General features: G+C 39.1%; 1 protein-coding gene across 1 annotated transcript in view; it reads right to left on the bottom strand.

Annotated features, from left to right (window-relative positions):
- Positions 1–356: 356 nt before the first annotated feature.
- Positions 357–24,639, bottom strand: part of LYRM4 (LYR motif containing 4) — a 140,714-nt gene continuing 116,431 nt past the window's right edge. The window contains 2 exon segments of the mRNA XM_074944921.1: positions 357–812; positions 815–871. Of these exon segments, the coding sequence (XP_074801022.1) occupies positions 792–812; positions 815–871 (78 nt within the window). The 3' untranslated portion in view covers positions 357–791.

Genomic DNA, 24,639 nt, shown 5'->3' with positions numbered 1-24,639 from the left:
GAAGTCTCAGTAACATGAGGCTAAAATTCTATTACTGAGCTATTCACTGAGAAGTGAGATGAGACTGGTAAGCTTCCAGGAAAGTTTGAGTTGCACATTAACAAAATAAAAATTAGTGAGGTTTGTCTGACATTTATGAAATTTACAGAGAATGCTCTTTAAATGAAAACACACAATCTAACCTTTGATATTTGTAAGTGTTGAGGTCCAGGATATAACAAAATATCTTTGTTTTACTTAAAGGCCTCCATTAAATTTCACATGGCTTTAATGAATAAATTATTTAACAAGAATTTACCCACACCAAGTCCATACAAATTCAGCTATTTAGTTTATTCACTGTAGGCTGCGTATTTCCATATGAGCTGGGGCTCAATGTAAAAAGTAATTTTAAACAATTGTATCATTGATTGAAATATAATTGGTATCCTTTATGAGCCAGGTAAGTTAGCAAGATCACTGGGAGAAGAAAATATCTGATTACAAGTATTCGGTTCATGGAATTTTATTGTCAAATAAGGCCAAGAAACAGTCTCATTACACATGAAATACTAGCAAGGGGGATATTAGGAATACATTACACGCTATTGTAGGCTTAGCAGTACATTTTAGTGCATGAACCATGAGAAGAGAAATTCTAGACTGTTTTGGTGCCAAAAACTGAGCATCTCAAAAGCTTTATCTTTTACTATACCGATAAGTTTTTCAAACTCAGGCAGGGTGCATACACAGTATATTGGATGTGCTATCGATGTGCAGCACTACAGAATGCTGAGGATGGTCCAATGGTGCTAGATGATCAGATTATCTCTGTGTTTTCTGGACTCTCAATAACAAGTTTCTGGGTTGAATAGAGTTGACCAATGGTAACCTGAAATAAAACAAAAAATATTTCAGAAAAGACAGGCTTAGAGGGCCAATGGGAAGTAAAGGGAAGTAAAAATGCACAGCTGAGAACAAAAGTGAAAGTGGACAGCCTGTATTCTTTCTGCAACGTTGTTAGTCAGCATCAACCCAGCCAGCAAAAAATAATAATGCATAAAACAGCCACATACTTAAATTCTCAACCCAGTACTGACAATGTAAGGAAAAAGATATGCATACACATTTGTTAGGTTAATATATATACAATTAATAACTACAGAGAAAGGAAATGCAAAATATATTTAGACAAATAGAAGGGAACATTATAAGAATTTTTTTGGGTGGAGACTAATGCACAGAAGTTGTTCGTTTACCTCTTTGGGATTCACAAATTAATTTGCCTTAAAACTAGTTGAGGGGGATAGGGTCCCCTACACAATTTGTACATCAGTAACATATAATGGGTAGAAATAGCTTCTTGTTCATAACATACTATTCATACCCAGGATCTCTGTGCTTTATAGTTAAGTAGTAAAACATTACAGACAATGAAAAATTGATTTTCTAGGGGAGAGGGTGGGTAACTTGGTCTATCTGCCACTCACCCATAGCTCTCACAACACCCCTCTTCTGCAACATAGCATCCGTCATCGTCCTCCTCCTCCTCCTCTTTGACCCATCCTTGTTATCATCCCTCTAGTATTTCCACCAGCTCTACCTCCTCCTTCCTGATTGCTCCCTATTCCCAGTGACCCCATCCAAGCCCATCCCCTGATCTCCCTCGCACCCACTCTCATCTCCTTCTTACTGTTCTCCATAATCTCCCCCTCTCCTCTAGCTTTCCCCTCACAATACAAGCACAGTTTAATTTCTCTCATCTGACAAAAACACCCCTTGACCCCATTTGCTTCTCTAACTACAACCCCATCTCCCTTTCATCTCTAAGCTCACAGAATGTGCTGTTTACAATCACTGCTTGGAGTAGTTCTCCTCTAATTCCATCCTAGACTCTCTCCAATCCATCCTCCATCCGTTGCACTCCACTGAAATCACTTTAGCCAAAGTCGCCAATGACCTCTTCCTAGCCAGATCTCAGAACCAGTTCTCCATCCTCATCCTCCTTAACTTGTCCGCCACCTCTGACAGAGTCATCCATGGTCATCATCTTGAAATCTTGTCCTCCCTTGGTTTCTGTGATTTTGTTCTCTCCTAGTTCTCCTACCTCTCTAATCACACATGCAGTGCGTCCCGGGGAGGACTGTCCCTCCTCCAACTTTCTGTGTGATTCTGCAGGGCTCTGTCCTGGGTTCCCTTCTCTTCTCCCTCTGCCATCTTATCTCTTGGTAATCTTATCCATAAACACAAATTCAGCTATTTTCTATATATTGACAACTCACAGATCTTACTCCCTCTTGTCCTGTCCAAAATAAAATCTTGGCCTATTCCTCTGACATCTCCATATGGATGTCTAGTGGTCAGCTCAAGCTCCACAGGTTAGGGTTACAACAGTACCATCTTGCCTGTCACTCAGGCCAATAACCTGGGTGTCATCTTTGACTAGGACCTCTCTCTGGGTCCTCACTTCCAGATTATGTCTAAATCTTGTTGATTCTGTCGGCGGTCACATCTCTAAAATACTGCCTTCCCTATCCAAATGACAAACGCAGCCTTGCCCTGCTCATATCCATTAAAAAAACTGCTGCAATGATCATTTCCCTAGCCTGTCGCTTTGCCTCCTTTGCATCCCTCCACTGACCCCCCTTCTCTATTGCATCAAACATAAGCCACTTTCAAGGCCCTTCATGGCCTATCCCCACTCCTACCTCTCATCCACTATTGAGAGGTCAACTCTCACCTGTGACTGGCCCACAGTACCAGCCTCCATCACCCACTTGTTAAATTCTTGAACAAGCAGCTCTGCTTTCTGCCATGCTGTCCCTCATGCTTGGAAGGAGCCCCCCCTCTCGCAAAGATCAGCAAAGCTAACATTATCCCCCTTCAATCCCTGCGTTGCCATGATGCATACAAAAAAACTTGACAATGGTTAGGCTATTGGTATACTGAGACCACTGCCTGTCAATATTGTTTGATTGTTTACTTGTACTCTCCAGTATGTCTGCATCCATATGTTTTCTTGTCTCATTCTTAGACTGTAAGCTCTCTGGGGGCAGGGTCTGTGTTTGTACAGCACCTAGCACAGTGGGTTCATGGTCCACGAATAGGACTCCTAGCCACTATGGTAATCCAAATAATAATTTTTCTCCCTATTGTCTTATGTGTTCATTACCTTTGAGCTTGCTTTATAAACTCTGCGTAAACTCCCAGTGAATCACTGCCACCTGTGGGGCACAGGGTAGCAACCAACTGGCATACAGAACAGTTAAGAGGTAGAGGAAGAGGAAGTTTAGGCTAAAGAAAGCATCAGAGGCCAAGATTCTTTTTAAAAGGAGTTTAAAATTTGGCTTCTAAATCCATAGTCAGCCAACTAAATAAGTGTCCTGGTTTTCACAAGGCAGGACACCCATTAGCTCCCATTGAACTATTAACGTAGGAAAAAAAAACAAAAAAACTCAGCTTGCGGTTACTGAAGTAGGATGAAAAAGATGGCATAATTTATATAAAATATTTACATCTATCTAGAGGGTATTATGTAGAATCTGATATATTACAAAGTATCATTGACTGCATTACTTGTGACAGTGCCTCAATGCAGCAGGAATCTAGAGAGCAATATAAAAGTCAAAGTTCAATGTTTTAAACCTGTATTAGCTTACTTAAAAAAGAAAAACCTAGCAGTTATTAAGTTATATTTTGCTATCCACTCCCCCACTGTCACAGATGCATCTTTGCATAAATGTTGCCCTTCTAAGAAATGAACAGTCCCCTTTTGATAAATAGCCTGGTCTGAAACTTGTAAAGCACTGGATTTTAGACTGACTATTCACTAAAGGGAAGATTAATATGTCGTTCTTAAAGGAACAGCAGCGTTTCTTGCCAGCAAACGTTCCACTCCCTTAGCATACAGAATTAAGTCAACAAAAGCCCATGAACAACACTGATTAATAGGGAGTAGATGTGGTATATAGAGTATATGAAAAAAGAAGCCGTATACACAACTTAGGAAAAACTATATTATTTTACAAAAAGAAAAAAATAGTATATACCCCCAACAAAAAGTAACTTATATCAGGCAGACCACGCAACATGTGGGTTATGTGGCAGGCTGCAGAGTCGTAATTATTGCTATATTATAAACCCTGCCATGACATTTAATTAAATTTAAAATAGTTGAACATTTTAGGCCAAAATGTTCATACCTGAGGGGTCTAAAATTAGGCTCTGAAATCTATATTTAGGCTCTCAACTAAGTGCCCTGTTTTTTGGCAGCTCCTGCTGATTTACAATGTGCTTATCACCATGAAATTAAATACCTAACAAACTTTAAAAAAATGTTTTGCAACTAACATAGCTGTCCGGGAAGAAGGGAGCATCCTTTTTACAGGAACTCAATGTTATTCATTGGCAGCCATCCTGCACAACAGGCAGTCCAACAAAGTTGGCCCAATGAAAGAGATTATCTCACCCACCTTGTCACCCTGCACAACAGGGGAATTTTAAAGTTCTAGGACAGTATAAAGAATCTGTTTTCTTACTTACGTCACTTTTGGGGAATGGAGATTTCATCCTGCCATGAAGAAAAGCAAGGGGGATGAATTCCCAGCTGATCTGTGCTGCAGTTTCAGCTTTGGAGGCCTCCTTGGTTGACACAACACCCCCCCTCCCCCCACACTAATTTCAGCCTTCCCACCACTTTGCTGAATCAGGTTTGCAAGAGGCAGCACTTCCTGCTATGTCAGTGACTTCTACCAGATGGTTCAATTCAGCTTTGTAAGAGATGTTTGGTTTTAAAGTAGCAGGCTGGGGAGCTTTAAATATTAACATTTGTGTTTGTATCACTTGGGGGTGGGGGAAGGGGAAGAGAGGATGGGCAGTTACATCCCAGCCAAATCTACAGTAGATGTTTTTGAGGTTAGTTAAATAAACCGGAGAAGAATTTCTCATTATAGCTTGGTCACAGGTTCAGCCATTACAACTTCTTTTTTAAACTGTCAATGGATCACTCATTTTCTGTTCTGGGTGTGAGATGAAATTTGCAGTCTCTCTGAGCTCATATCTAAAACCTTGCACAGCATTTTAAAAATAAGCTGTGTATGCTGTCATGGATTTAAAGGCTCTTATTATATACAAGGCAAAGTTTGTTGTTTTTTCCCCCCTCAAAAAGGTTTTTTACTTGTGTCTATTATTTGGACACTAGGCCCTCCTCTTCCCTCATTTTAGAGGACTTTGTCAAGATCTTTGGACAACCTGGATGGCAATGTCCCAAGGCTGAAACCTGAACTGCAGCTCTTCCTTTTTTTCAAAGGAAGAGGCAGGGAGGTTGAGTGTCTGACTTCTGAGTCAGGCAAACATCTAAGGTTTTGGCCATGTGGAGTGTTTCCAGCACTCATTGGCCAGCTGTGGATGTAACTAAACTGGTGAAAACCTCTTATGTAGAGATGGGAAGCTGTGATTTTCATTGGCACCCCAGAAGACTGCCATCGTGGCATGCTGTGGCTTCCTTTGCTTACATAGAGATTCGTACTGGTGGTGCTATTCTGGTGGCTGGCAGCTCAGGAAAATACCCAATGTATACATGACCTAAGATTCAACATTCCCTCTCTACTCTCTTGGGGAATAAAGAAAGCTAATAAATTAAAGCTTTAAAAAATTTCACTAAAGACAAGTTAAAAAACTATGTTTCTGCTAAGCAGAGCTCTTCTATCTGCTAGAACCTGGAAGTGAAGTTGTGTGTTCAGGCAGGGCAAGCTTCTTTGCAGGAGGAGAATGTCAAAAAATGTAGTTATTTTCTGTTCACCTGGGGTAAGAGGTTATGTTCTCCACTGTTGGAATGGCTGACTTGGATATATGAAAATCTCCATTAAAGACATACGTGTTGGCTCATTTTCCCAATAAACATACACAGACACACATTTTAGTGTGCACTCAGCCCTAAACACTATGCCACTGCATCTTCACTAATCTGCCTGCAGTTTGTAGGATTTTCTTGTAGTTCCAGAATTTATTTCAGAAAATTTACGTTAAACTTCTAAACCTCAGCTCTTCAACCACTGTTATCCTTGAACTTCCAATAAGACGATTAAAGCTTTGTACATACCCTAATCACATACACTTTAGACAGAACAGACACAAATTCCTTTTACAGTTGCTTAAAAATTAAGATGCTCACACACCCCCATATCAGCAGGACTGCAGGAGAGTGTTTAAACATTTCAGTTTTAATTCATTAATTCCTAAGATCCCAATAACTTCTTCTACAAAGATATTCTGTTGGCGCTGATTCTAATGAAAATGTTTTACTAGTGTTATATTACCGCACACTCATTCTCACAAAGCATTAAAGAGTTAAATGGCTATTTACTGTGCTCTTTCTTCACCAGGCATGTTTGTAATTTATGCACAATGAGACATTTACTCTTTTGGTAAATGGCTGGAAGCCAGTGTGCAGGGGTCAATGTCACAGTATTTTCATCACAGTTCATTTACCACAAGCGATGTTTGCCTAGAAAATCCTACCATTTGCTCCACAAACCTCCCCTTCAGTTTTTTTCTTACCCTTTGTATAACTGGTGGTATAATTTACACTTTAGTCCTCCAAGAAAAGTTATAGAATAAAAAACATTTATGAAAGTATCTGTGGGAACAGAAAACCAAATTGATGGTAGAGATACACTTCAGGTCTGAATGAATTACTTGATGTTTAAATATTTATACAGTGCCAGTAATGTGCTATGCACTTTATCAATAAGTACGATGACAGCCTCTCTACCCAAACAGTTTACAATATAGAACTGCGCCACCATTCAATGGGATTACACAGGATTATTTTAGCCTTACCCCCAAATATTTGTAGTTAGTTTGTGTGAGGGATATATTATCTTGAAACAGTTTAATCAATGAAAAAAACAAAATCAATAAGGATGACCCCAGTAATTAGAGATGAAAAATATCTACAGCATCAAGTTCTTTTCCTTGCACATGCAAGGTATAGTCCCTGATAGAGGATAGCTCAGATAAAAGTCAGTATGAAACCATACTTGATTTTTCCCTCACACCTGCAGATTTGACAAATGCTGTAACGTAAGTAGGATGGGGCTGGGGTAAAATGGGCAAAATTGACAGTAAGAAAAGGAAAGAAAGTTGCTGAATAGTAAGTATTGATTGAATCTGTCCTTTCTATAACTCCCAAACCATTCACAGATCATTTGGGTGTGGCAGAAAAAAAGCATGAAACTTTCCTACTATTCCTGGTTCTCTTGAACACTGAGCTCTCCCTCAATCACAGCTGGCTGCAATGATAAGAGGAGGACCTATTGTGGAATGTTTCACAGCTATAAAAAAGGTTTAGAAGGATAATTTTTTCTCAAGAATAATAGAATCCTAGAAGAAAAGTCTCTTAAAACAGAGTTAAGTATAAAAGCATATTGTCATTGAAAACAACATTAGTAGAATGCTGTAGTTTTTAATACTCTGAAAACTAGAAATTCAGAAAACCTGTTTAAGGTGCCAACATCACCCTTAACTCTACCCACTCCAAGGAAGAGAATTTTTGTTTAGTGAGACTGTGGACCTGAAAGTCAGATGATTATGGTTCTAATTCCAATTTTGCCAAAGTCACTTTAAGGTGCAATTCTCTGAAAAGTGACTACTTTAAAAATGGCACCTTACTCAACAGTCCTGTGTATATTCAAAATGTCCATTAAATTTAGTAATTACAACATTTTTACTCTCTTAGTTCTGAAGAGCCAACACAGCTGACAGGGTGACCTGGATTCCCTTGTTCATTAGAGTTATAACTGATTGGAACTTAGGAAATAATTGTGCAAAATGTCACAGGTGTCACAGATAATATAACTTGGACCGTAGAATCTATCTTATTGGAAGTGATATAAGAAAAGAAAAAGCTCAGCTTGACTCTCAGATTTGAGACAAAACTGCAGAGCTAGAAATTAGACAACATCTCACTTGTAAGCTGAGTGTATTTTTATGGAAACCACTGAGTTTGCTGACAAACACAGAACTGCACAGTGCCATTTTTAGTCACTTTTCAGAGTAGAATCACACCTTTAAGAGCTGTACCTGGGAAACTTAATGGAGTACAAGAAAATATCTTTTCCCCACCAATTAATTTCTTTTATTGCCTATCTCCCTGCCTGCAGCACCATTAATGCCCACAGAGCTCCCCCAGTGCCCTTTATTTTCCATCCCGTGCCCAGCTAAATTAATGATCATGCACTCAAAGATATTTTGCTCCTGTTTAAGTCAGTGAGAGAGGGACTCATCATTTTTTGGGTGTTACCAGTGCTGCTATAGAAAGGTAAGGGAAATAAAAAGCCCCGGGGACACAAACAGGACATCCAGACTTAGAGGATTCAATAAAGAGGAGGGAGAGCTAGGTAAGAGCACTAAGAGCATGTGTGTATAGGGTTCACTGGCCCTTTTCCGTTTGGGATTTTGTATCAGGGTTTGCTACTGAGAGGGGTTTACTGGCCACATTGCTGTTGTGTGGAGAGATCTTCCTGGGAGAAAGCATACGAACTTATGCACTACCAGAGCTCTGTGCAGGAGATGGTGTGGGAGAAGAGTCTTTCAATTCTTCTGAGCCCTTTTGATGAGGCCTTGAAGGCATCACAGCCTTGGGCTGAGTGCCCTTCCCTAACACATGGAAGGCATTTTTCATTCTTCTCTGATGTGAGGATCATAGCGACGTAAGAGGAACATTTGGCATTTTCCCAAGCAGATCTGCCAACTTTGAAAGTGACCCAGAAACAGACATTGCAAACAATAAACTAAGACTTTTGAGTTTATACTGTAACTATTAAACTATCCATGGACTATTTACAACTGAACAACTAGATGTAAAACAAACATGAATGTGAAAAGGAAAGGTTGGCTCCAAGACTCCGCCAACAGATGGATAGTGAGGAATTAACAGACCGTTAAAGTGAGCACAGTATTTAAATCCCTTGGCTTACAGAATGCTGGGCCTGAGGGACATGTGTTTCACCCCCAACTGGTAACTACTGCTCAAAAAAGTTCTGTGGCCACATGACTACGTGTCCAGCACCTACAGCAGGGCTCTGTGGAGCCAATATTTTTGGAGAACATGCTACTGCTGGTAAGGAGCCCCTTTCCCCCAAACTCCCTTATAAGACAATATTTTAAAATTGTATTGTTAAAATTAAGAAAAATAAAGCAAAGATTATCAAATAACTTGAAATAACCATTACGTTTCTCTCCCTTTAAAGGTTACTTTTTGTTATTCATATGTGGTTTGAATATAAAGATTTACTGTAGATGGCATGTCTGGAATTTAAAACCAAACCCAACATCAACTCACCCCAAGCAACTAGCCATTTGCTTATGGAATAATACAAGTAATCGAATCTGTGGCGTATGGGTACATTTGGTAAATATTTTACTTAATTAATAAACAAATTGCAGTTCAAAAATAGCTCCCACACATGGTTAGAATGTTTCCTTTCTGTCCACACAGGCAAAAAGGAACCTTATTACAATAGGCACGTATTACAATTGTGTTCAAGCATGGTTATATCTGAAGCATAGGCAAGTAGAGGGGAGGGCAGACAGGGAAGGGAAATACATGAATTATCAACTCGGGGTCATTTTATTAGTCAAGACAACTAACATGTAAATGAGGACAGGAGCAGAACAATGTAGAAATATGAACAATGCTATAAGAAAAAACGGTTATCTACCTTTTCGTAACTGTTGTTCTTCGAGATGTATTGCTCATGTCCAGTCCATTCTAGGTGCGTGCGTGCCCATGTGCACAGTCATTGGAGATTTTTGCCTTAGTGATATCCATAGGGTCGGCTGTAGCGCCCTCTTGAATGCTGTGCTCATGTACTGGTATATTAGGCGTCGCCGACCCTATTCCCCCTCAGTTCCTTCTTGCCTGCAACTCCGACAGATGTGTAGGATGATAGGTAATGGAATGGACATGAGCAAAACATCTCGAAGAACAGTTACGAAAAGGTAGGTAACCATTTTTAATTCTTCGAGTGCTTGCTCATGTCGATTCCATTCTAGGTGACTCATAAGCAGTATCCTCAGAGGTGGGCTCGGAGTTCACAGTCTAGCAGCTTGCAGTACTGCTCTACTGAATCCAGAATCACCCAGCAGACCTGGGACAAGTGCATAATGGAACGTGAACATATGGATGGACGACCAGGTGGCCTCCCTACAGATGTTCTGGATAGCCATTTGGCCTAGGAAAGCTGCCGAGGAAGCTTGCGTGCTGGTTGACTGGGTCATTACGATCATTGGAGGTAGCACCCTTGCCTGATCGTAACAGCAACGAATGCAGGCAGTGATCCAAGAATAAATTCTTTGAGCGGACACTGGACAACCTTTCATCCTGTCAGCCACCGTGATGAATAATTGTGTTGACTTGCGGAATGGCTTGGTCCTTTCAATGTAGAAGGCTAGCGCCCTCCTGACATCTAGCGCCTTGTCCGGGTCCGTTGCCTGGTTTGGCATCTGCAGTGCTGGTTGGCCTACTTGCTTTTTGGCCACCAGGCCTGCTTCAGGCAAAGATGACCCTACTAGGGGCCAGGACCCCATGCTGCTCCCAGGACTCATAGGAAGATCCCTGGCTGGGCTAGGGGATCCGACTGCAGCAGTACCCTTGAACAGCTCCATGGAAGGCACATAGCCTGACACAGGTCCTTTGCCTGAAGCCCCCTTTTTCTACGGTGCTGATCGACCTGTCGACTTCAACTGCTTCTTAGGCATCGGGGAGGGGGACCGCTGCCAGGTGGGTTTTCTGATTGAGAGAGGTCCGAGGCAGGATGAAGTGCGCCTCAAGCAGATATCCTGCTCCTTTGGAGTTCGAGGGTGAAAGTTTTTGCAGATCTTGCACTTGTCCTTTCCATGGGACTCCCCCATAACACTTTAAACAGTTCTAGTGGGCAGTGGCAGATTTAGAGTTAGTGGGGCCCTGTGCAGAGATTCATTTTGGCCCCTCCGGGACCCAGCCAAGAAAAAGAGCATTCTCTCTTAACTCCCCCCCCCCCATTTTTCATTATTTTTTTCTTCATCCTCCTCCTATATTATAAATAATATGAAGTAAATGAAAATAAAGTGAGGTACCTTGATTGTTTTTGTAGTCTAACTTTTTTTCACAGACCACTTGAAAATTGCTGAGGGTCTTGGTGGACCACTTAGTGATCTTTCCAAATGTTGTTTGTACTGTTAGCTAACTATTGTAAAGTGCTTTGGACAAGGGCGCTTTATAAAAAAAAAAAAAACTTTATAACCTTTCATCGGTCCACCTGAATGGAGTTCTTGGACCACAGTTTGGGAACTTCTGGTCTAGATGAAAGCTTGTATTTGCATTACGCTAATGTGAAAAATGTGTAAAAATAAAAAGTACAGATAATGCATAAATGGAAAAATAAAAGTTAACTTCCTGTGAAGAAACTTATTCAATCTGAAAAAAAAAATTCATATAGCTTTGTTTCTACACTTTTTCTTTACAAAATCATCAAGTCATCATAAGTAATATTTTGTAAAGAGGCACTTTCAACTGTCAATATTGCCGAACTTGTCAAATGTTCCTGACTCATTGTATTTCACAAATAATTTTTAAACTTGTTTCAATACAGAAAAATAATGTTCACCAGAAGCATTTGTGACAGGTACCGTTAACAATATTTTCAGAATGGTTTCTACATTTGAAAAGATTGACTGCAAACCGTCACGTACAAGTCTATACAAATCAGCTGGTGATCTTGAAGCACAGACCTCATCATTTTCGATAAAATGAATGAAATGTTTCACTTAATTTCAAAAAGGTTTGTGTCTATGTCCTCTCAGTAGAATTCACTTAATTTCTTACCGTAGTGGCTTTTCGCATTTTTGTCCATACTTCTGTCAAAAAAGACGCAAAATAAATCAACAGTTTAGAGATTCACCTCTACTCTGCAATTGCACTATTATTGTGTCACAAAAAACACTGGCGGTCTCAACAATGATCTTCTCTTTCCCTTTTAAATTGATTTCATTGTCTCTAGTTTCACCAAAAGATAACTTCCTGCTTTTTTTATGCTTCTCATCAGATAGATCAGAGGAACCTATATTTTCTGTTAACGTTAGTGCCTCTGCTTCCACCGGGCTATAGTAATTTTGAACTTCCGTGACAAAACTTTTAACTGAAGCTAACAATTGTGTAGCATTCAATAAATTTTTTATCAATCTTTTGCAACAATTTGCTGATGGCATTAATTCTTTGAAGTAAACGGTTCCACAAAAGAGTAAAAACAGCAATATCGTATTTTTCAAACTTTTCTGCTAAGGATTTCGCTTCAGTTTTCGCATGCTGTTTTTCAGAATTTGATGTGGCTATGTCTAATAAGGTTTTCTTTACATCATCATAGCTCATTTTCAAAGCCAAAACAGCATCTGCAGGAGCAGACCACCTGGTGTCACAAATTCTTTTGACTGTCAAATGTGTTTCATTTGTCTGCTCCAAGCGTGATTGTAGCATACTCCACCAATGCGTGGAAACTGAAAAAAGGCATACACGTTTTGAACTAAGTAAAAAAAATTTGTAGATCCCTTACAAGATTCGGCTGCAGCGTTGCAGATTAAATTTAAAGAATGGCTGGAACATGGTATGAATAAAGCAGAGGGGCTTGCACTGGCTCAGTCTTGCCTGTAGACCTGAATATTTTCCTGCCACATTTGCGGCATTATCAAAGCTCTGCCCACAACAATTTTTGATGTCCAAACCTAAATTTGCAATGATTTCCCAAACAGTTGTCTCTAGACATTCAGAAGTGTGGGATTTTAGCAGGACAAAACAAAGAAATTGCTCTACAACTTCACCATTGCCGGTCACATATCTTAAAATTAATGTTAATTGGTCTACATGACTCACATCTGGTGTTGAATCTACTATTATGGAATAGTACTTAACATCCTTTACTTCATCAGTGAATTGGTTTCTGAGCCATTTCTGCCATTAAAAGTGATGAATTCATTGTAGGTTTGATGCGTTAAAAAGTTGGTCTTCCCTGAGCCATAATACTGATAATTTTTCAAATGTTCTTCGAGAAAATCATCAAATTCACTAAGATTTTCAAGGCAGGTTAAAAAATTACCTTTTCGATTTGACAATGACTTATCATGTCCTCTTAGAGGTAGTCCCAAAGAACACAGCAGTTTGACCATGGCAACAACACATCTCAGCACTTTCCTCCAATAAGAACACTCCTTTTCAAACTGAGCTGATAACACAGAATCAATTCTTCCAGATAATTTACACCTTTGAACAAACTTACACATAGCATTAATATGAGCTTTGGAAGTTTCATGATCAGCAATATGTCTTGGAACATTTCTCCAATTAGAGTGCCCATTGATGAATGTTTATTTTCCTTTATATGGTCAGGGAATAATTTGCAAACATAACAGTAGATTGCCTTAGTGGTTTCCAAAAAAATCAACCAAATTTTCATTTCTGTTGTCCCATTTTTCTTCATCTTCAGAAAATGGGACTCATGAAGTCCTCTAAAATGCCTTCATCCTACAACCCCATACTCTTTTCTAAATTTTCCATATGATCTACATTTTTCAGTTTATTTACTTTATTACTTTATCCAATGAAACAGATTTTGGCCATAATACAATAATGTCTTCAGGATAGGTTTCTTCCCTTACTTTGACAAAATTACCAGTATTTTGTAGTTCCATTGTCACTTCAGAGTCCACTTGTTCAACTTTTGCAGTCGTTGTGGTATCCCCACAACTTGGCAAGTGATCAGATAATTCAGATGTTTGCTCGCCCATACTTTTTGATGAATGTCCACTATTCAAAACTTTAAGCTTTTTAAAATATGATGACAAACTGTCTTTTTGCTTAGCTTCGTCTTCTTCATCTTTTTGACTGTCAGACTCATAGTGTTGCTTCATTATTGCTAAAAAGCTGACCTTGATTTTAGGCAGATTAAAAATGTCTGAGAGAGCAAGGGCATAGCCACGGGTGGACCTAGGTGGGCCGCGGACCACCCAATTAGGTTTAACGCAATTAATCCGGCGTTTTTATCTGGCTCTGTAAAAACGGGATTTTGAATCATTACATGCTGGTGACAAATCATGGGCATTGTTGCAAAGTGCGGGGGAGGGTGCTTTTGTTCAATTGGATAATTGGTCAAGCAAACAGACTTTGCTTGGCAAATGACGATTTCCCTTAGTTGCTGTTATGCTATTGCTGAGACAGCAAAAAAATGGCAAGGCAAAATTCTTTGCTAGACTACTTCAAAAACCACATTTAGAACACATTTCGCAGAATAAGTTCGCAGAATGCAGAAAGCCTGGACTGCTTCATGATTTGCAACGCTTATTAAATTCAGTCATTTGTCAGATTTGTCCTGCATTTTGGGGCACCCTATTGTTGGGGGCCCTGTGCCACCGCACAGTTTGTTTCGCCACTGTTCATGGGGGTCACTAATGGGTATCGGCTGGCTGCACGATGAGCATGGCTTAAAGCCTCGGGACAGGGCATGCCCCACTCTGAGGCGAAGTCCCAGCTGAGACTTTTACTCCTAAACAACTACTCTAACACTTAAATTAAAGATCTGACTAAGTACCTATCAACTAACAACAAAGGAGACAGACCAATGGACTATAAGAACCACTAATGTTCTTGCAATGCAAGACAAGACGCTCCGACCAACCATCGCTGGCAGTAAGAAGGAACTGAGAGGGCGTAGAGTTGGCGGCACCTAATATACCGACGCATGAGAGCGGCACTCAAGAGGGCGCTACAGCTGACCCTACAGATACCACTAAGGCTAAAATCTCCAACAACTGTGCACATCAGTGTGCACACACCTAGAATGGAATCGACATGAGCAAGCACTCAAAGAAGAAAATAACTTCCTTTGGCTCCCCTGATTTTGTATTTTTAAAAACAATTTCCTAAAAATGTTTTGCTGAAAAATGCCATCTCATGAGGGATAACAATCTGTTCTATGAATTGCAGATGATGAGCTGAAATTAACTGACGAGTAACAGATGGTTTAACATATCAGAACACTTCTTTCTGCATTCAAATGTAAAAGCGTTTAATCCTTTTCTTTTTAACCCTATAATAAATGTGCAGCAAAAGAGGGAAAAGTATAGCCTCCTCTTGGTACTAGAATCTGACGTCATTTACTTTATGTCCTTTTATGCCTCTTTATGATGTATAAAAAGACCTTATGGGGGTGTGTATTTAAAAATAGATTTTTACATTTTTTTACATTAAAAAAAATCAGGTTTGTCTATTCTGCTAGTTGTAGGAGACTCCCTGGATGATTAAAGAACTGATATTTATATCAGAGGAATCATACAATTAAAACTTAATTGAAAGGGAAAACTCTGAAGCCCGTTCATCTGCACCTGCAAATGGCACTGGTGAATTTGGCACCAAGCCTCATATGAAAAAAATTCCTATAAAAGAAGATTATCCCCCCAACATTTAATATAGAATCCAATTTTCTTTTATTAAAAATCTCTCTCTCTCTCACACAAACATAGTAATGTACAATGAAAGTTGATATATGAACTAATTACTAATACACGTCAGAATAATCTATTTACTTTTAAGATCCAGAGACAGTTATTTATAACCTATACCCAGTATCTCTCCTATTTGACTGTATTTGCCAAATGCTTATATAAAACGTGACAATGGATTTTATCACTGCATATTTGTTTTAAAAAAGTTATAATTCAAAGTATTATTTTCCCTCCGTGAAATTAGATATGTTGTGTGAAAATATATGTTCAGAATGAATATTATTCACAATTTCTGTAAGTCTGTTTAATGTAATTCTGCATTCACTAGATGAAAGCAATAATTTTCTAAATACCTAATATCCATTTCTGACTTGAAAACTTTATAAAAGAAGGATATACACATCAAGTTTAGCACACACTAACTTGGGCAAAAGCAGCAAACCAGAAGTTCAGAAGAGATTGTTCAGTGATTTGCCAAGTTTCAGTTTGTGTTGATGTTAAATATGTTTAAAAAACACAGACTTGTTTTTATTTGCTTAGCAAAGAAAAACATCCCTGAGCTAAAACCAAATGTTATCAGAAGAGGTGTGAGTGAGTATTTGCATACATAAGTTATGCCAATTTAGTAGAATTAGAATACTTTTGAAACATTTATGATCTTGAAGACCCTTTCCCTATTTCCGGTGATCCATTTCTGTTTCTGTGGGAATGGAAATGGAAGTGAAGGAGAGCTAGAAAAAGAGAAGTTAGAATAGAACTCTTGTAAGTTTTTAGTAGCTGAGGCTGAGCGCTACAAATGCTGTCTTCCTTGCCAAAAGCACATACAGGCATTTGGAGCCAAAAAAACTGTTTAAAGCTTTGTGGCAAGAGGTAGACAAACTATCATTAAAAAGAACTACTCCAATATGTTTTTCTCCCAATTTCTAGATGTAATGATCTGAAAGAAAGTAAACAGGCTAGAAGTCCAGACTTGCTATTTAAGTGCTAAGTATTATATTTACGTAGTTATACAGGACACTGAAGCAGCTATAACTTTCATGAGGCAATCAGATGCTGAATTACATAATACCCATTTAATGCTTGTGTCTGTATAAAAGCAGAGAATCAGATCTTTTGCAGTAACAACAAATAAATCACTCAACTATTGTACGTGAACAGTTGTACATAAAATCTGTACATAGCGGACTAGGACATCAGTAACTTTTACCCTGAAATATTGATTATTTTATAGAAATATTGATTATTTCATAGAAACAGAGGTTGGAAATGGAGAAGTATTTCTTTTTTAAGCACGCAGAAATGTGCTCGATCTCTCCATTCTCCTCATCCCTTCTTCACTTTCCATAGTTCTCCTCTTTGTTCCCATTAGCTACATGTTACTACCCTCTCTCTTCTCTCTCATTTTTGTACAAAAGAGCTGAAGCTGGGTGAAGCCTGCCTTCACAGAGCAGCTCGATTCCTTCAGAAACCCACAACTCGTTATAGGAAGGCTGTCACGAAGTGACCAATCCCATCTGGGAAAAGGGTGCAGTTTACGGTAGGCTTCAATCCATTGAACATAAAATATGGAACAAAATAATCACTGGACTGTGCAGCAGGGTATAGCAAAAACTATACAAAATATGGAGGTACCTGGGGGTAGCGCCCTTTACAAGCTCTCAGATAACACAATGAAGAATGCAGTATATCAGGTATTCAGATAAAATTGAGGAGTGTAATGTAAATGCCTAGATAACTTATATACAGAGGAACCTACGTGTTCAAATACCAATACAACAGGATTAATGAATGACAATGGGGATGCCTTGCTTTTGTAAATTTGCCTATTCATCATTTTATTCAAATAATACATTTGTATATATTGTAAATACACCCTAAAGTATTCTGCACTGTGACTAGCTGAATGCTGTATGAGAATACAGTCACAGTACATACATATCCTAAGTTGGCATCCTAACAGGAAAATGATTCAGCCCCAAGTAATGTCTCTCTAGATCATTAATTATGAGAGACTATTTGGGAATGAAACATTGAACAAAATCCAGTCCTTGGGGATTTGTGTAAATAAATAATAAATATACTTATTCTTTTGGGGAAGAGAGAGAAAGTAATTTCATAGCACTAAAAGGCATTCACATACTGTGAACCACTATGGATCTGAAAGGAACTGGCGCTTTCACAGTAAATAGCACTCAAAATTTAAAGACTTTCTTTTGACAACATTTCCATTTGAAGTCAGATATTAGAAATGCAGTGTGCCGGAAAGATCAATTTCTCTATCCTTTTCTTCACTCCCTTCTATGTGAATCTGATTGCTGGTGAGGGCTGCAAACCTGAGCTATGAAGTCCATTCACCCAGCAAAACAGTCTGCACGATGATTTGTGTGGAGTCACTGTCATCCAAGGTATTTTCATGAGTATGTTTTATTTCTCCTCTTACCTCAATTTTACGGCATTCCTTATATTTATAAAAAGAAAAGGAGTACTTGTGGCACCTTAGAGACTAACCAATTTATTTGAGCATAAGCTTTCGTGAGCTACAGCTCACTTCATCGGATGCATAAAGTGGAAAGTACAGCTCTATAATACAACCGCATTTGCTCCAACCCCTCAGACAAACACCTACAAGATCTCTATCAAGCATTCTTACAACTACAATACCCACCTGCTGAAGTGAAGAAACAGATAAGACAGAGCCAGAAGAGTACCCAGAAGTCACCTACTACAGGACAGGCCCAACAAAGAAAATAACAGAACGCCACTAGCCATCACCTTCAGCCCCCAACTAAAACCTCTCCAACACATTATCAAGGATCTACAACCTATCCTGAAGGACAACCCATCACTCTCACAAATCTTGGGAGACAGGCCAGTCCTTGCCTAAAGACAGCCCCCCAACCTGAAGCAAATACTCACCAGCAACCACACAACAGAACCACTAACCCAGGAACCTATCCTTGCAACAAAGCCCGTTGCCAACTGTGCCCACATATCTATTCAGGGGACACCATCATAGGGCCTAATCACACTATCAGAGGCTCAATCACCTGCACATCTACCAATGTGATATATGCCATCATGTGCCAGCAATGCCCCTCTGCCATGTACATTGGTCAAACTGGACAGTCTCTACGTAAAAGAATAAATGGACACAAATTAGATGTCAAGAATTATAACATTCATAAACCAGTCAGAGAACACTTCAATCTCTCTGGTTACTCGATTTCTGATCTCAAAGTGAGCATCCCTCAACAAAAAAACTTCGAAAACAGACTCCAACAAGAGACTGCTGAATTGGGATTAATTTGCAAATTGGATACAATTAACTTAGGCTTGAATAGAGACTGGGAGTGGTTGAGTCATTATACTAAGTGAAACTATTTCCCCTTGTTTATTCCTTCCCCCCCCACTGTTCCTCAGACGTTCTTGTTAACTCCTGGAAATGTGCTGGAAATGGCCCACCTTGATTATCACTTCAAAAGGTTTTCTCTCCCCCCACTCCACTCTCCTGCTGGTAATAGCTCATCTTAAGTGATCACTCTCCTTACAATGTATATTTTTTCATGGTCTGTGTGTATATATAAAATCTCCTCACTGTACTTTCCACTTTATGCATCCGATGAAGTGAGCTGTAGCTCACGAAAGCTTATGCTCAAATAAATTGGTTAGTCTCTAAGATGCCACAAGTACTCCTTTTCTTTTTGCAAATACAGACTAACAGGGCTGCTACTCTGAAACCTTATATTTATATTCATCTCTGTCTAGTTTCAGGAAACGTCTGTAAAATACCCCGTTTTGGGGGTTATCACAAACCTTCTCAACTTATGAAACACAGCTGGCCTTGAAAGTCTCCACAGAACCCTCATGTGAACTGCTCACTGTGGAACATCATATCCCCCTTAAGTTTTAATGTGTCTCCATTCAACAACACACAGGACAATCTGATTATCCCAAACAATAAAAGACTTCAAAATAAGTTTAATAACTCTTTCTTCCCCATCCAGAAGTGCTGCTTTATTTCCACTCTACCAAGAAATATCTGAAAATACCCTGCATCAAATAGATCTGGGCATAGTTTATGGATTATGATGACTAAAAAGCAATTAAATTCAGTTTATCTTCGAAAACGTAGTCGGCATAGCAACATGATTATGACAGCAATAAAATATCTTCATCATCTTGGTCCAATCCTGCCATCATTGATGTCAATGGGAGTTTTGATGATCCAACACTTATTCAGACTTCTCTGATTCAATATGAATTAAAATAAACTTTCATTTCATTTTCACGTCATTTTTAGGAAGTGAGAGGCATTAATATTGATGGCTCTCACAGCAGACAATTACAGTACTTGGAACACATTCTTGTGTATATTCGCTCCCTGAACCACACACACAAAAAACTGTACAGTGAGACAAAATATTTTTTTTTTAATAAAACCCGACAAATACATAAGAAGTGGAATGAAAGCTCAAACAGCATACAAATAATACTGGGTGCAATCCTCCAATGTATTCGCACCCTCACTTCTCACTGAAGTCAGTGGGAGTTGAAAGCACTCAGCTCGTTGAAGGATCGAACCCATAATCCAATAAATAGCATATAGGTAACAGAAATATAGAGAACAGTAGAACCTCAGAATTATGAACACCAGAGTTACGAACTGACCAGTCAACCAGCCACCTCATTTGGAACCGGAAGTACACAATCAGGCAGCAGCAGAGACAAAAAAATAAAAATAAAATAAAAGGCAAATACAGTACCGTACTATGTTAAACATAAACTACTAAAAAAAATAAAGGGAAAGCAGCATTTTTCTTCTGCATAGTAAAGTGTCAAGCTGTATTAAGTCAACGTTCAGTGGTAAACTTTTGAAAGAACAACCATAATGTTTTGTTCAGAGTTACAAATATTTCAGAGTTATGAACAACCTCCATTCCCAAGATGTTCATAACTCTGAGGTTCTACTATATACAGAATTGTTAGATTTCTATATGGTTACACAAAATCATTAATCTGAGGGGGGCAGGGGGTTTGTGAAAGCTGCTGACTCAATAATCGTGATAGGTTCATGTTGCCTTTACTTAATCAGCTTCTAAATAGAACTAGTATAAGCATATTTAAGGCAAATATATTTCCTTTCAAGAAGAAACTGTTTGCTAGTTTTATTTCTGGTGGTGCAAGTCATTACTTAATAACTAAACTTAATAACTAATCTATTTAAAAAAAAAAGAAGAAAACATTTAGATTTAATTTTAATTGTCCTGAATCTTATCTGACAAACTCACCATACATAAAAGGTAAGAAAAAAATCCAGGTAGCCCAAGAAATATAGCATTATTTATTGCTAGAAATTCACATTCTCTGTCTTTCATGACTGGCATCTAAGCCCGTAGAATATTTCACAAGAAACATTTTGTGTCAATATTGATGATGGCATACTTTGAGAACAAAGATATGCAGTGAACTATCAATTATTATAGAAATGTGTATGTTTGCTAGAATTTAATTTGGGCACATGCATAAAATCCTGAGCAAGATACATAGACCCATAATGGAATCTCTTTAAATAAATACACTTAAAAAAAATCTTCTGCTTGTTATGCATTTAAAACTCCACATTGTTCTACTCTGTGATCATTTGTGCCTATTTTATTATAGAACAAGACTACCATTTATTACCAGGACACATAACAAAGGCTTCTCACTATGTAGGAGTAACAAAAACTTTCCAAGTTTGTTTAAAAGAAAAAATAGTCAAGAATCCTCCTACAATATATAGGCTTTTCCAAAATCTAGGGCATTAGAAACTCCCCTTTTTCCTTTCTTCAGAAACGTAGAGGACTGTATAGAGCCAGAGATTAAACTGGATTTTAAAACATAGTACTACTTATTATAAAGTTTCGGTTTCTCTCTCTCTCTCTGGAGTAATGTTGCTAAACTAAACGTCCCTTTCATATTTAATTACAAGTTTGGGCTTTTCCCAATGCAGACTCAAATTCTCTCTCAACATATTACAAAATTAAATTAGAAAAAGAAAAAAAAAAACCAACTAGCATCATTTGTCTTAAGAAAATACAGACTCTAACCATCTTCCTGTTTCCAAAGCTGAGACTTGCGTTAACTCATGTAGACTCTGACAGATTTGTATCTTTTAAAAAAAAAAATGTCTGTCTGTAATGGTCTCCATTCAAATATTTTCAGATCAAATCACTGCTGTTGTGGCTACTACAGTATTTGGCTGATCTGCAAGTATGCTAGGAATGAAATCAAGTTTAATTTCAGTGTAAAACAGACTTCTTTTTTCTGTGAAAACCCTAACAGATTAACAAACTCTGATAATCTGGTCCCTACACATGACCAACTTTCTTCTTTATCTAGATTTGCATGATGTATGACAGCTGATTTTCTTTGCACATCTTTCACTCTCATTTTAATATTACTAAATCCTATTTCTGAAAAATGACATGAGTCAAAATGCGCTGTTCAAGCAGAACTAAAGAGTAAAGCTTTGGAAAACAGACCATATCCTTACTTTCATGTCCTCAGATGGACACAGAGTCAGGTAACAGTAACCCCATTTAGCCCTTTGGAACTAAAGACTGTCATATTTCAAATTTCCTTTAGGAAAAAAATAGTGCCTGGGGTTTCTAGAAGTTATCTGTATATGTAAGATTCTTAAAAATCCTGAACAGGGAACAAATGAAAAGAAGATACATCCGTAGAACTCAGGACATCAGTTCAAAACCAGACTGGGGTTAGAGACTAAAAGTTGTCACCATATGATGACCGTACTCTGGAGGACGGGAAATGACTGTGCTGATCTCAGTCCAGTTCCCAAAGACACGAGCCCACATCTCAGAAAGCATTACTACAATTGTCAAGCTTTATTGGCAACCTCAGCAGAGGACAATAACTTGATCAACATGGAAAATGAACTGTCTTCTCACTTCCTGAGGCACTCCAGGAGGTGGCACCTGTGCATTTATCTAGCATGGTACTCATATGAACCCACAAGCTGCAATGTCCTCAGGACACCCTTGTGAGGAAGAGAATATTATCTCCATTTTACAGATTGGAAACAGGCACAGAGAGACTAAGTGACTTGCCTAAGATCACAAAGGAAGCCTGTGGTGAAGGCATGGAGAACTTGGAGTCCTTACCCCCAAGGAACCAAACTAGCCACTGGACCATTCTTCATTGGGGGAAGCTTACACTTGTCCTGTTCTATATCTGTTCCATGCACAGATGACTTCATTTTCCAGTGCTGTCTTCCTAGCTCTTTTCACGGACATTAAAAAAAATTAAGGAGAGAAAAAATAATTATTTGCAAATCCTCCAGCTTTTGAGCATGGAGGTGTCTGTGTTTATGTGAATACAGGGTATAGATTACATTAACATGACTAACTGGAATAAACTATGACAACACATTTTCTTCATTTTTTGGCTGCAATTAAATTGTTGGGTTTCACATAGCTGGTTAGAGCTAATTCTGTACAAGGAGTTATTTTGGGTTGTGTGGGTGGGAAACATTCAGTGATTGGTTTAAGTAATCTTTCCTCTCTTTGGAATAGCAGAGGGTGAAAGAAGAGGGCTTGTGTCAGAGGGAAATACAGCACAGGGAAAGACTTTTTATGAAGGCTGTGCTGTTCACTATACTGTTTTTCCCAACTCTTCCATACTTAGGCCTTGGCTACACTTGCACGTTATACCGCAATAAAGCCGCCCAGAGCGCTCTAACTCACTCCCCATCCCCATCCACTGGCAAGGCACATAGAGCACTCTGACTCCCTGGCTAGAGCGCTGCTGGTACTCCACCTCCCCGAGAGGGATAACGTTTGCTGCGTATTGGGTGAGATGCTGCAGCGTCAGTGTGAACGAGGAGTTATATTACAGCGCTCTGATTGCCCTCAGGAAATGTCCTATAATCCCATTAACTGAAGTGGCCTCTCTTGTCTTTGTTGTGAACTCCGACAGGGATGCAGAAGTGGCCCTTTCAAAGCTCCATTTCGGAGTGCCGGCTCTGAGAAAAAACCAAACAGCTAATGTTTGCTTTGAGTGAGTGAGAGAGAGGCGGTGGAGGAAGGGGAGGTCTGTACTTACAATACAGCATGCTGACACACTCTCAGCACCCCAAAACCTCACTCTCTCTCCCCCCACATACACATAACACACTCCACCTCACCCCCTCCCCATTTGAAAAGCACGCTGCAGTCACTTGAACGCTGGGATAGCTATCCATAATGCACCGCTCCCAATGCAGCTGCAAGTGCTGCAAATGTGGCCACGCCAGTGTGCTTTGAGCTGTCAGTGTGGACAGACTGGAGCGCTTTCCCTACTGCGCTGTACGAAGGCTGGTTTAACCCAAAGTGCTCTACATCTGCAAGTGTAGCCAAGCCCTTAGTCTCACACTGGAATATAGACCTGCCTTGGTATTTCCTAGAGCACGTTGCAACTGGAAATGAGAGAAGAGTGAGTATTTGGAGTAAGGCTGGGAAATAATGTAGCATTCTAATTGCAAAAAACTCCCACGATTGTGCGAGTGCTGCTGAGGGTTTTTGTCTCTGTGCACCAATCTGGTGGGATGCGGGTGGATTCTTTGGAAATTATTGAAAAGTCTGAACGTAATGAGGCAGGTTCAAGAATACAATATTGTTGACTTCTTATAGGTTACATTACAGCTGCCACCTAGGATCATTTAAACATTACTGTTCTTAATATGCCGAGTGTCAACCAGGGCTTAATAACCCAAATGAGATCTAAATAGAAACTTTAAGAATGAGCTTTAAGGAAGAAACCTTTCAGTAATATCCTGCCAAATGGACTAGGCTTTTGGAAGATCATGAACATCGAAGTACAAACACCTTATTGCTAACTATGTGGTAAAAGTGTGGCTTGCAGGATACACATGACCTTCCCAATATCAGTGAGACAAAAGGTTAAAAGGTCTCGAAGGCCCAGACATTGATATTTACTCACATTACACAAAGTCTGGGATAACAGCTGGAGCTTTTTAAACATACTCCCTTTGGATTTATTACAGTAACAATAAAATCAGCAATTAACACCCCCCCCATACAACATCTAACGAACATGTCACACACAGCCCCAACCAATTTTACCATGGGA

Source organism: Natator depressus, chromosome 2 (assembly GCF_965152275.1).
Source record: "Natator depressus isolate rNatDep1 chromosome 2, rNatDep2.hap1, whole genome shotgun sequence".
Classification (NCBI taxonomy): domain Eukaryota; kingdom Metazoa; phylum Chordata; order Testudines; family Cheloniidae; genus Natator; species Natator depressus.
Note: the sequence above shows the minus strand (reverse complement) of the source record. Positions and strands in the feature narration are given on the sequence as shown.